This window comes from Mobula birostris, unplaced genomic scaffold (assembly GCF_030028105.1).
Source record: "Mobula birostris isolate sMobBir1 unplaced genomic scaffold, sMobBir1.hap1 scaffold_1453, whole genome shotgun sequence".
In the NCBI taxonomy this organism is placed as follows: Eukaryota; Metazoa; Chordata; class Chondrichthyes; order Myliobatiformes; family Myliobatidae; genus Mobula; species Mobula birostris.
In genome coordinates, this window is record NW_027274494.1 from 1 (window position 1) to 13832 (window position 13832).

Below are 13832 nucleotides of genomic sequence, written 5' to 3' on the forward strand. Positions count from 1 at the left end.
AACAAGTTAGGACGCTGTGTTGCAACATTATAATGCTCAAATTAGGCTGTATCAGGCGGATTGTACAACGTTCCGGTCACCACATTACAGGAAGGATGTCAAGGCTTTGGAGTGTCTCCAAGGAGTTTGAACAGGACGCTGCCTAGATTAGATGACATGTGTAACAACGAGAGGTTGGACACTTGGTTTATTTTCTCTGGAACGGCGGAAGTTGAGACAGAGGATTCTTTTTTTAGAATATGAGAAGCATAGAGAGATTAGACTGTTAGTATCTTTTCACCAAAGTTGAAATGTCTAATACCAAAGGGAATGTACTCAGAATAACACTGTGAGTCTGTTATGTGGTGAAAAGCTTGGTCTGCCTTCTCTGTGTGACAATAATAAACCAATTTACGAAATCTACCAGGCGGGATGTCCTAAACATACAATGGCTAGATTATTATCCATGTTCTCATCTGAGCTTTTGCCACAGACGGCAGATTTCCCATTGCGGATCAGTAGTTAACACCACTTGTCACTGACGACCAACCAACGGCCTCCGGCCTCTGTGTTCTGTAGACAAGCCAATTCGGATTCCAAATGGCCAATTCACTGTAGATCCAATGCATCACAAAATTATGAATGACTCTTCCATGACAGAGACGTTGCCAAAGGCCAGTCTAAAGTTAACTCTTTAACACCCTACTGCCCTGCACGATAATCCCAAGATTCCTCTGTATGTCGCCATTTAAGTTCTGCCGTTAACTGTTTCCTGTCCCTTCACATTTACTTGGTAAAGCGCAAAGCCTCACATTGACCCGGGTTAAACTTCATCTGCCTTTTCTCCACCCACATTAACAACTGATCGATATTCCACTGGATCCATGGACGATTTTCTACACTGGCCACAATGCCACCAAACTTTGGCTCGTTTGCAAATTTACCAACCCACACAACTCCATTTTCATCGATGTCAGTCCGATCCATCAACAATACCAGAGGTCCCCGCGCTGGTCACTGCGGAACGCCACTAATCACAGACCACAAGCGAGAATAAGTCCCATCCGTCAGCACTCTGTGCCCTGTGTAAGCAGGCCAACTCAAAGTTAAAATCTCAGTATTCAAAATACATTTATTATCAAATCTTCTTTCTTTATTTCTTTATATTTAACCCTGAACCACCCCGCCATTCAGGACAAAGCAATTCTTCAATGTAATCCTAAACTAATTTCCGAACAATTTACAACTTTGAAAAATAACAAACTCCGAATGCTAACGGACAATTCCCCATGATCTGTTGGATAAGGCTCTCCTGAGGGACTGACTCAAACGCCCAACTCAGGTCCATGTGGACAACATCCAGGACTCTAACTTCATCGATCACACTGAAGACAGTAAAACACCCCTCGAATCAGTGAGACAACAGTCAGAGTTTTCCAGAGTCATGGAATTTGAACTCTCAGCGATGCCGACTGGAAAGTTGATGAGATTGAGGGGGGGGGGGGGCGGGGGCGGGGGTGATCGTGGTGGACGGAGAGAGCGCCGATGTTGGGTGGGAGCGAAACCCTGTGGGTGTCACGGCTGAATTCACACATACTGAATGGTCTCTCTACAGGTGCGCATAAACAAGAGCCGAAAGAGAACATCGGAAATAGATCCTGCCTGAAGATCTGCCTGCTCTGCTTAGTTACGTCCGTCCTCGTCGCGATAGTGGCCGGGCTCTTGATCTATGGTGAGTCCAACGGGAACCGGATGGTGTCCGACCATTAGGAAGCGGAAAGGATTGAAGTGCCCGCGTAAAACCTCACAGTGACGCCGACACGGTTCTCAATGTCATAACGACATGACCCTCTTCGTAACACTAAGAGGACCGTTACCGTGACGCGGTCACGCCGTAACCGGCCCGCCCCTCAGCGTGACAACATCGCTACCCGTACAGCGACACGGGCAGGAACCCGCACCTCCTCGTGACACGCTCATTCGGAAACTGCCGTGACCGTGATACTGACACACCCGTCTCCGTGACCTGGAAATGCCCGGTTCCGAATAAGGGACCCGCTCTCAAAGTCATATTGGCACATTTCTCACAGTAACACCCACACAGTTTCGCCATGAGTATACGACCATAAGACATTCAGACACAGGAGCAGGCTTAGGCCGCTTGGCTCTTCCAGCCTGCTCCGCCATTTGATCATGGAAGATCAATTTCCCTCTGAACCCCAATCTGCTGCCTCCTCCCCGTATCCCTTCATACACTGACTAATCAAGAATCTATTAACCTCTGCACTAAATAAACCCAATATCGCCCTCTACAGTCCCTTTGCAATTCTCCCTACGTTTAGAAAATAATCTACGCTTTTACTTCTTGCTTAAAAGTGCCTGAACAGACATTGTATTCCCACATGACACTTCTTGGTCAATTCTCCTCACCTATGTAGGTTTTCTATGTCCTCTCCTCTTCCTCTGCAACACCAGCCGCTCTACTTATCTTTGCACTTTCCGCAAACATGGCCAAAACCCTATTATTTCCTTCATCTACATTGCTGACATTTTATGTAAAAGGTAGCGGTCTCATCTCAGACCTTCTGGAACACCACCAGTCGTCGGCAGCCAACCAGAGGTTTCTCCCGTCATTTCATTCCCACTCTTTGTGTCCTGCAAATCAGTCACTGCTCTATCAATTTTTTTTCCTGTAACAACATAGGGTTTTATCCTGTTATTCAGCCTCATGTGTGGTACATTGTCAATGGACTTCTGAAAATCCAAGTACACAAAATGCATCGATTCCCCTTTGTTTAACCTGAGCCATGTTCCTACAAAGAATTTCAAGGACTGATCATGCAAGATTTTGATAAATCTCAATCTGTGTAGAAGATGATGAGAGGCATTGAACGTTTGGATAATCGGAGGCTTTTTCCCGGGGCTGAAATGACTAACACGAGAGGGCACAGCTTTGTGGTGCCGGAAAATAGGTACAGAGGAGATGTCAGGGGCTTTTTTTTTTCACCCAGACAGTGGTGGGTGTGTATAATAGGCTTCCGGCGAGGTTGGTGGAAGCAGATACGATAGGGTCTTTTAAAAGACTACTGGACAGGTACATTGAGCTTAGAAAAGTAGAGGGCTATGTGTTACCCGAGATAATTTCTAAAGTAATTTCATTTTCGGCACAACATTGTGGGCCGAGGGCCATATTGTGCTGCAGACTTTCTCTGTTTCTAAGATTTTCCTTGATCGAAACTATGCTGACTTCGGCCTAGTTTATCATGGGCCTCCAAGTACGTCGAAAGCACACACTTAATAATCGACTGCAATATCTTGCCAACTACAGGGATCGGAGTGACAGGCCAGTGATTTCCTTCCTTCTGCCTATCTCCCTTGTTGAAGGGTGGAGTGTCATCTGCAATTTCCGAGTCTCCGGAACCATGGCAGAATCCAATGATCATTGAAGAAGCAATTGTAATGCTCCACAATCTCTTCAGTCACCTCCTTCAGAATCCTGGGTTGTAGACCATCTATTCAAAATGTCTTGTCTACCTCATACTTCTCAGTTTCACAAGCACCCTCTCTGTACCAGTGCCACCTTCAGTCACTTCAGCTCCCCGGCAATCTCAAATCTCACGCATAATGTTAGTGTTTTTCACATAAATCCTGTTGCGTAATCCTTCTTCAATGCCTTCACCATTTCCCCTTCCCCGTTACTATGTCCCCAGTATCCTTTTCCAGTGATCCGATATCTACTCTCGGCTCTGCTTTACACTCTATATACCTGAAGAAACGTTTGATATCCTTAGCTTTTTACCTTTGCAGTTTTGTAACTCGAGCCACAATTATTCTACAACTTACGATCCTATGCCACATCTTTCCAATCATTTTATTCCAGTTTTTACCAACAGAGTCACGCCGCTCCCTGTACACACTTGCCTGTCTTTTCAATACAATGTCTGTCCTTGGGCGTTAAGCTCCCAGCTGTAATCTTCCTTCTGCCACGACTGAACGATATCCACGACGTCATATATGCAGTTTTATCTCACCGCTGAGTTTATTTAACCCCTCCAGAACAGCTCCAGAAAATCTGTTACTAAGGATTTTGTTTCACCTCGGGTTCAGTTACAGACAGTCCCATTTGTACAGTTCGTAGCTCCTCCAGAAGAGATCTCAATGATCCGGAATTAGAAATCCTTGCCCCCGACAGCAATTAGTCAGGCACCGACATAACACTCACCCTGACACCTTCACGCATCTCACCATGACACCGACACGCCCATCACCATAACTCAGAAATGTACCTGATAGTGACACCGACACGCCCATCACCATAACTCAGAAATGTACCTCATAGTGACACCGACACGCCCATCACCATAACTCAGAAATGTACCTCATAGTGACACCGACACGCCCATCACCATAACTCAGAAATGTACCTCATAGTGACACCGACTCACCTCTCACCGTGACAACCGACACGCTCTTCACAGGAACACATAAACAGCCTTTACCGTAACACTGATACGCGCCTCTCCACAACACGGAAACGGTTCTCGCCTTGACGCCGTCACAAATCCCACCGCGACAGTGACAGGCTTTTGACCGGAACATGGACACACTCATCAACGTGACATCGACACATCCCTCAATATAACACCGACACGCCACTCACCTTGACACCAACACACCATTCACCTTCTCTCTCTCTCAGTGTTACAGATCCGTCAGTCTCTGATCGCCTCCGATCAAAAGTACCAGAGACTTTGGGAACAACATCAGGAGATGAACAGGACCCAGTGCCAATGTCCACTGCAAATTCACCAGCCGAACTCAACCCTTGAACCAATGACATCAGAGGATTCCCGCGAGGACATCCCCCAGGATAAATGTCTCAATAATGTTTCCGTCCCCAGCAACAACGTCTCCATCCTCGAACACAAATTGTTTAACCTCCAAAGCAGCTACTCCATCCTAGTAAACAAATCGATCGTCCTGGAAAGCAACCTCTCCGTCCTGAGCACCGATCTCTCTGTTCAGCATCAAAAGCAAACCGATCTCCGCCGAATTTTCAATTACCTCGAAATGCAGTGTAGAGCTCTGAACGAAACCAAGGCTCAAATCTGCCATCTGCTGACGAGGAGGAAAGGTGAGATAACAGCCGCCATTCACCAGTTCCTAATCACGGGATAGAAAGAGGAATCTATACCTTGTGGCTGGTCTCGGGAATGTTCATTATGAGGATGCGATTGGACCGACACCCGTAGGGTTACACCGAGTGTGTGTTATGGGACGGTGGGGTGGAGCGCCACCTAGTGTCCTACATGGAGAATGTGTGATGGGGAGGTGTGGAGGGAGAGACACCAAGTATCTGTACCCGGGAGTGCGTGATGCGGTGCTCCGGAGACAGATTAGCTCAGGGTCTGACGCCGGCAGTGCGTCATTCCGCGGTTGAAACCGTGTGTTTCTGATAGACCGTGCGGGGGAGCTTCTCACTGTCTGACCCTGGGTATGTGTGATATGACAGTGTGGATGGAGATTCGGCCTGTTACTGATGCCGAGTGTCTGTGATGGGACGGCGCGGAGTGAGCTTCACTCCGTGTCTGACACCGGGTGTGTGTGTTGGAAGGGTCAGGGGGAGTTTCATTCTGTGTTTGAACGCCGGAATGGGTCATGGGACCGGTGTGGAGGGAGTTTCATTCTGTATTTGACACTGCGTGAGTGTGATGGGACGGTGTGAAGGGATTTTTTCCCCCAGCGGAAGTAATGAAGGAGGATTCACTGTTCCGTGTTCATGATTTCCAGATCAAGCGTGTTCCCGGAATTGGATCAGAAATGAAGACCTTTGTTACTTCATATCCACATTTGAAATATCTTACGACGGAGCGAAACAGAATTGTTCAAACTCTGACTCAAAGCTTCTTGAAATAAATTCAAATGAGGAAGAGGTATGTGTCAGAAGACATATCCACATCAGAGTGGAGCTTCTTCCACACCGTCCCATCACATATTCCGGGGTCAGACACAGAGTGAAGCTCCCTCCACATTATCCCATCACATACTCCCGGGGTCAGACACAGAGCGTCTCTTCCTCCACACTGTCCTTTCGCACACTCCCGGGGGCAAACGCAGAGTGAAGCTCCCTCCACACCGTCCCATCGTATATTCCCGGGGCCGACACAGAGTAAATCTCCCTCCACACCGTCCCATAGCACACTCCTGGGGCAGACACTCATTGAAGATCCCTCCATACCGTCCCATCGCACACTCCTGGGGCAGACACTGAGTGAAGATCCCTCCACTCCGTCTCATCACACTCGCCGGCGGTCAGAAAGTGAGTGACGCTCCTTAAATTGTGCTCATTTTGAATCATTAATGACAGCCATTTAATTTCACAGAATTTTATTAACAAAGCTGTCGGCGACCAAAATAATTCATACTGGATTGGAAAATGCAAAGCCGGGTGAGATTAGGGTTCATGTAGGTTTTTGAAGAGAGAATGGGTCGTGAGTTTTATTTGGGGACTGATACGGGCTGCGAGAAGGGAGTGAACGTTGGGATTATATTGGGTAATGTCATGGGGCTGTGGGGTGAGAAAGGGGAGTGCGAGTATTTCGGGGAAAAAGACGCGGCCTTCAGATAGAAAGTGGATCAGGGGAAGTATTTTGGGGAATCAGACCGGCCTGTGGGGAGAGTGGAGCTGTGGGATTAGTTTGCAGATTGACACGGTTCCGTGGGAAGACGTTCAGAGTGTGGGAGTATCCTAGGGACTAACACGGGACCGTGGGGAGAGGCGGGCTTTGAGAGTAATGGGGAAGTAACAGGACTGTAGGGGGAAAATGGATCGTGGGGTTATTTTGAGGACTCCCGGAGCTCTGTGGGGAGAGAGTTGAGCAAGGGATCAATCTGGGGCTGACACAGGGCTGCAGAGAATGAGTCAGTGAGTGTTTTGGGAACTCGTACAGGTATGTGGGGAGAGAGGAGGTTAGTGAGAGTGTTTTGAGAATTGGTAGAGTTATGTGGGGAAAGATTGAGTCAGTGGGAGTATTGTGTGGACTGACACCGCTCGGTGAGGAAAGATTGAGTCAGTGGGAGTAGTTTCGGAACTGACACCGGTCGGTGAGGACAGATTGAGTCAGTGGGAGTAGTTTGGAGACTGACACAGGACTGTCTGCTGGAATTGTGTTGCTCCTTTTGAAATTGTTTACCCCTCCTTGACAGGAAGGTGGCCTCTAATGTCGTGTACAAGGTGAACTCTGGAAAGTTCGAATGCAGTGAGTGTAAATCCAGTTGGCTTCACAATTGCAAAAATGATCAGCACCGTTTCATCTGTGAGAAGACGGCACCCGTGTGCCTGGATATTCCTGAAAAGATCCGGAGACTTTGTCAAAAGCCTGTCGGCCCTACTTGAATCAAATGACTACACTTTCTTTCTCCCCCCGACTGTCACAAACCCCATCCTCTGCCCTTCGCTCCTACCCTATTCTGCTCCCTCTCTGCATCACAATCTTACTCGCCATCTCGCCTTCTCTTTACCCTCGTCCCTCTAAACTCCTTCTCTCCCTCATATCTCCTCCCCTCCCATTTCCCCATTTCATCCGAATTTCTTTCCACTCACGTTCTTGTCTCACTCTCCCCGTCCTCTTACCTCCCAATCCTTCGATTCTCTACTCCGTCTCTCTCCCACTCCCTCTCTCCTTTTTTACAAAATCCAATCGCTCTCCCTCTTCTCTCTTCAGCTACTCTCACCTCAATCATGTGTCCTAATGTTCTCTCTACCCCAGCCCTGAGGAGAAAGAGAACACGCATTCGCCCTATCCGTACCTTTTTCAGAATAAAGCTTCAACGTTTCCGACCTCTCTGCATAATTCTGTCCCTCGACCCCAGGCAAAATCCCCGTAAATGTCCCCCTGCATTCTTTCCAGATCAGTGGCATCTTTCCCACAACAGGGCGTCCAAAACTCAACATCGTACTCCAAGTGCGTCCTCACAGATATCTTGTCGAACTAGAACGTGTCCTTCCGACTCCTGTACTCATGCCCTGACTGATGAAGGCCAGCGTGCCCACTCTCCCAGCATAGAGAGAATGTATCGCATGTTTCCCAGGTGATTTATTATCAGTGACCTATACCGCCTGAGATTTAATCTTTTGCTGGATAGTAAGGCGCAAAAATGTGAAATTAATGTTAAGTACAAAACGACAATAAATACCGCAAAAAAATGTGGAGTTGGTGCTCATGTGTTCAAAATAAAGTGGACGAGGGAAAGAAGCAGTTCCTGAATGGCTGAGATCTCAGGTCCCTGTGCCTCTTCCCCGATGGTAGCAAAGAGCAGGGAGATTGTCCCGGGTGGTGAGGAGCTTCAGTAATGGACGCCGCCTTTTCAAAGCATCGCATCGTGAGGATGTCCTCGATGCCGCAGAGCGTTGTGCCCCTGATGGAGCTGGTTCAGTCTACATCCCGACACAAAATAATCTGCAGATGCTGGGATCAAAGCAACACTCACAACACGCTGAAGGAACTCAGCAGGTCGGGCAGCATCCGTGGAAAAGATCGGTCGACGTTTCGGGTTGGAGCCGTTCGTCAGGACTGTGGAGGGAAGTGGCAGAGGCCCTATAAAGAACCTGGGGCGAGGGTGGTAGGAAGAAGTCTGGCAGGTTCAAGGTGAAAAGCCAATAAGGGGAAAGATCAAGCGTGGGGGAGGGGAGGCAGGGAGCTGATATCAGGAAAGGTGAAGAAAGAGTAGGGGAAAACACAGTGGGTAGTAGAAGGAGGCGGGACCATGAGGGAGGTGATAGGGAGGTGGGGGAGGGGCAGAGTGACATGGGGATAGAGGAAGGGAGGGGGAGGGAATTACCGGAAGTTGGAGAATTCTATGTTCATACCAAGGGGCTGGAGACTACCTGGACGGTATATCAGGTGTTGCTCCTCCAACCTGAGTTTAGCCTCATCATGACAGGATGAATGGGAGTGGGAAGCAGAGTTCAAGTGGGTGTCTACTGTGAGATCCAGCAGAGTTGAGGTGTTCTCAACCTTCTCCTTCCCACCTTCCCCCCACCTTCTTTATAGGGCCCCTTCCCTCTACAGTCCGACCAGATGTTGCCCGACCTGCTGAGTTCCTCCAGCGTGTTGGGAGTGTCAGTATACGTCTCTCCGCAGCCTCTTGCGACCTTGTGCGTTGCAGCCTCCACACCAGCCGGCGATGCGACATGTCAAACGGTCATCTGTAGAACGTTGCGAGTCTTCAGTGAAAGACGTGGCAAACCCTTCTGCAAGGAGAGAGCTTCGGGTGGTGGTGAAAACAAGTGCACAGTGTGGTCTGGAAAACACTCCGACACAGACTCGAAATACTAATGATATCCAAAACCGAAATCACAAGCAGTCGTACCAGCAACGCGTCTCCCACGGTTAACAAGTAGCCTTTAACGACAGACTTTCCATGAAGATATGCTGACGGACAATAATTGGCAGCCTGAGTCTTAAAGGGTCAGCTCACCACATTTGGAGAATGGGCGTCCCGACATTGTTCAGTCGGGAACATGACACCTTCTTCGTGTTTGCATGAATGTGTTTGGCCCAGAATAGATCCACTGAGATGGTGACATCCAGCAACACAGCAACTTCAAAAAAAAGAAAGTCGATAAGATATGGGAGCAGTGTTATGCCATTTGGCCCATCCAGTCTGCTCGCCATTCCATCATGTCTCATCCATTTCCCTCACAGCCCCAATTTCCTGCATTTGAACCGTATTCCTTCATGCCCTGACAAATCAAGAAACTGGCAAACTCTCACTTCAATATACCCAATGTCAGACTTCACAGCCGCCCGTATAACACATTCCACAGATTTACCAAGCTATGGCGAAATAAATTCCTCCCTAATCCGTTCGTAAAGGTCAGAACTCCATTCCGTTGTGTCTCCACTGATCTTAGACTTTCACACCACGGGGAACTTTCTCTCCACATATTCATTGTTGAGGCCTTTAAACATGAGATTGGTTTCAGCGTCACCTCATTATTCTGAGTTCCAGCCATTAAACGCTTCTGATTTGATAAGCATTTCAATTCCGGAGTTATTCCCGTGAACCTCCTTTCAACCCTTTCCAATGCAAGCGCATCTGGCCGAATTTGGAAACGGACTCAGAACTGCTCACAATACACGGTGAGGCCTCACCAATGCTTTATAGAGCCTCAGTGTCACATCCTTCTGTAATCCTCAGCCTCGGCTCGCACGGGATCTTCAAGGGGAAAACAACTTCCGGCGCCGCCTGACAGAGAAATCTCCTTCGTGTGGATGCTGCGTGATCTGTTGCCCGGTTACAAATCCGCACCGCAAAATATCAAACACTACACAATATGCGATTAAACGATTGATCTTTATAATTCTTAGTTTGAACTACATGGTTAGTAAAAAAAAACAATAAAAAAGAAGAGGGCCCACTCTCATGAAGCAGTCCATTGCCCATCGTTGGGGCTCACTTTCTTTAATTTGGTCCCGTCAGCTTCCAAGTGTAGCCGGACCTTGGACCGTCGCTCCTCAGTCCACTCCGCCCCGTGGTCTTCTGACCCTCTCCATTCGTGTCCTCTCTCTCCATCGCTCTCCGACGAACGAACGCGAACAATCCGGCTCCCAGACACACAGGAAAGAACAACATTTCCCCCATTGAATATCCCCTGCATGCCAAAGTCCTGTTATCTCCAGTCATCACCCAAACGTTGCTCTGCAGAGAAACCATTACCCTAACAGTGCAACTTTTTCGACCAGCCATTACATCAGCTTTAGTAGTGAAACCTTGCTGCGCGTTACACTTGTTTTTATATTTAAACCTCTTGACATGACCCCAGTGCGAACATGATATTTTGCTTCCTGTCCACCAAATCGACTGTAAAGTAACCTTTCGGGAATCCTGCACGAGGTCTCCCAATTCCCGTTGCACTGCAGATTTTTGGATTTTCTCTCCATTTAGAAAATTGCTTACGGCTTCATTTCTTGTACCAAAGTGCATGACCATACACATCCCGACACTTCATCCATCTGCCTCTTCCTTGCCCATTCGTCCAATCTCTCTAAAACTGACTTTAGCCTCTCTGCTTCCTCAGCGCTATCTGCAGATCGGTGATGTCACTGCCGATCTGCACTGACTGAGGTTTCCCGGTGAGGATGTCCCGCATCCAGTTACTGAGGGAGGTACACGGGCCCAGTATTCGTAGAACGGAGAATGTGACCGATCTCGACTGTGATGATAAAAATGGTGACGGGGATGTCCGGCCATTTCACGACCTGTCCAGCGGGTGGCGCCTTTCCTGGGAAGAGAACAGCCGGCCGGTTAGTTATCAGACAACCATCAGCTGCGAGTTCAGTGCGAGTGGAGAGACTGGGAAGAAAGAAAAGATGAGCGTTCGGGTGGTGGAGCAAGGGAGAGGGAAGAGAGAAACAGAGAGCTGATGTAGAGGGACAATGAGATAGAGAGGCATAGGGAGAGAGGTGATAGAGATCGGGTGGGAGCTGAAGAGAGGAGCAGGTTAGGGTCATTCATGAAGGATAGTGAGGGGGAGGCACTGAGCAATACCGAGAGAAAAAAAAAAACAGTGTAAACCGAGGGAAAAGGACTTGGATTGAGAAGGAAGGCAGAGAGATAGAAAGAGAGAGGGACAGAGTTGGAGAAGGAGAGAGGGGAAAGGAAGGGCAGAGAAAGGGGAGTAGGATGGGGAGTGGGAGAGTGAGGGGCAGTTCAAGAGGGTGAGAAAGGTAGGATAAAGAAGATAAAGAGAGTAGAGAGTAGGGGAGAGAAGGGAAGGTGGGGAGAGAAAAGATTGAGGGTGGTCGAAGTGAGAGAAAGGAGTTGGTACAGAATGATGGCGACAGAAGAAGAATGGATGGAGTGAGGTAAGAGAAATTTGGAGATGGTTGAAGAGAGAGAAAGAGGGAGAGGGAGAGGTACAGGTGTCACAGTGGGGGTGGGTTGACGGAGAGAGAAGATATGGAAATAGAGGAAGTGAAATTGACAGAGATGGCGTGGCTGGTGGGCAGCGAACCTGAGTAAGACACAGGGAGGAAGGAGCAGGAGAATGGAGGGAGAGTAAGAGGGAGGCTGAAGGGATCGGGGAGGGAGAGGGAGGCTGAGTGGGAAGAGAGCCTGATGAGTTAAAGCGAGAGGAAAAGGCGACAAGGAGGGTGCAGAAAGAGCTAGAAGAAACGGGGTGGTGTAGTGAAAAGGAGAGGGACGTGGAGGGGAATCCACGCTGGCTCTCACCTCGCCGTGCGCCGTCCCTTCCTGGGATATTCCTGACCGGATTTTTCAAACCTTCACAGAGAGGCAGAGACTGCAAGAGTGTAGGATAGGGTGACCTGGCAGAATTACCCCAATTCAAAGCCCCCTTAACACCCTTCCAATCTCCTCTGTCCTCTTCCTCACCTCTCTACCCCGTCTACCTCTCCCTCTTTTTCAGATCCCCATTCTCCTTCTGATCGAGGCACCATCAGGGCTGGGGAAAAGATGACCTCGCCTGTGTTATCAAGCCTCAAATCCACCCTCTACCCCACAGCTAATCTTGAACCAAAGCTCCACAACGCCCCCGGGATAACTCCACAATCATCTCTCATCCAACCTCCGTGATCTTATCTCCTTCTGTCCTGATGCCCTTTGTCTCCCTCTCGAAACGTTCACTCCCTCCGACCCATCTCCACCCTCCGCTTCCCTCCCATTGACCTACCGCCCTCTCATACAACTTGCGTGTCCCTCCCTCCCACTTTCCATTCCCATAACCTGACCCTCTACCACCCTCACTCCTCCCTCCCATGCAAAACCCTCCTCTCTTTCCCTTCCTCTCCTCGCCTCTCCACAAAGCCCATCAGAGAATAATATGAAACCCATCCTTCCACCAATTTACAAAGGATGGAAGGGGCGCGGGGGAGTTGTGGGGAGGGTGGAGAGTGGACACAGAGTTTTCTGTCGTAGAAGGAGGGAGGGATGCAGCGGGCGGGATGTATCGGTAGGGAGAGAAGGGAGGGTGAGGGAAGAAGTCGATGGCGGGCTAAAGAGTGAGGGATAGATGAGGGTAGGGAGCGGGCAAGAGGAATGAAAAGAGAAGGCGAAGGGTTGCGATATGGACAGTGGGAAGTAGAGGAAGGGAGATGTGGCAAAGAGGTGAAAAAAAGTAGGGAAGGAGAAAGGTGGGAGGGTGAGGGAGCGAGAGAGGATGATGGAGAAAGAGAAGAGGGATGGAGGATGATGGAGAAATAGAAGAGGGATGGAGGATGGTGGTGAGTGGAGAGGCCCATAATGAGAAGGAGCAGAGGAGGTACGTTCCCAATATTGGGAGGGTGGAGAGGCGGAAAGTGGAGCGAAGCGGAGAAGCAGGGGGAGTAGGATATGGGAGGAACGGACGGGAGTGATGGAGGAGAAAACAAGGCGACAGAGAGAGGCAGAGAGATGAGGAAAGGGATTGTCAAGTAGAGGGATGGGAGGTGGGGGGCGCTGAAGTTGGGAGGTGAAAAGGAGACGGAGCACAAAGGTGGGAGGAAACTCCTCCTCGGAATCCCGGCTCCTGAGACAGAGGAATGAGTGGTCTGGAGGGAGGTAAGAAGAATGAGAAGGGAGGATGAGGGAGTTGAATGAAGAAAGAGGAGGGAAGAGATGAATGAAGGGGATACTGGTATGGGGAGGGGAATATAGGTCTGGGAGAGGGAGTTGGGGTGAGCGCATTGGACGGGTTGGGAGGTGGTGGGGACGGAAAGAAGGGAAGCAGGGCAGAAGGAGCAGTTGCAGGCTGGGAGCTGCGGGGAGAGAAGGACGGTGAGTGGGAGACGAAAGCAGGAGCGAGCGGGCAAGCGGGAAACAGGAATGAAGTGCTGCAAGAGAAAGAGGAA

General features: G+C 49.3%; 1 protein-coding gene across 1 annotated transcript; it reads left to right on the plus strand.

The window, feature by feature from the left end:
- Positions 1 to 1594: 1594 nt before the first annotated feature.
- On the plus strand, positions 1595 to 7103 carry LOC140192468 (uncharacterized; the record flags this gene model as incomplete). The annotated part of the gene is made up of 4 exons (XM_072250065.1): positions 1595 to 1711; positions 4679 to 5113; positions 5770 to 5912; positions 6363 to 7103. Coding segments are annotated over 4 exons (764 nt in total), but the record flags the coding sequence as incomplete, so codon positions are not given.
- Between the last annotated feature and the right edge of the window lie 6729 nt (positions 7104 to 13832).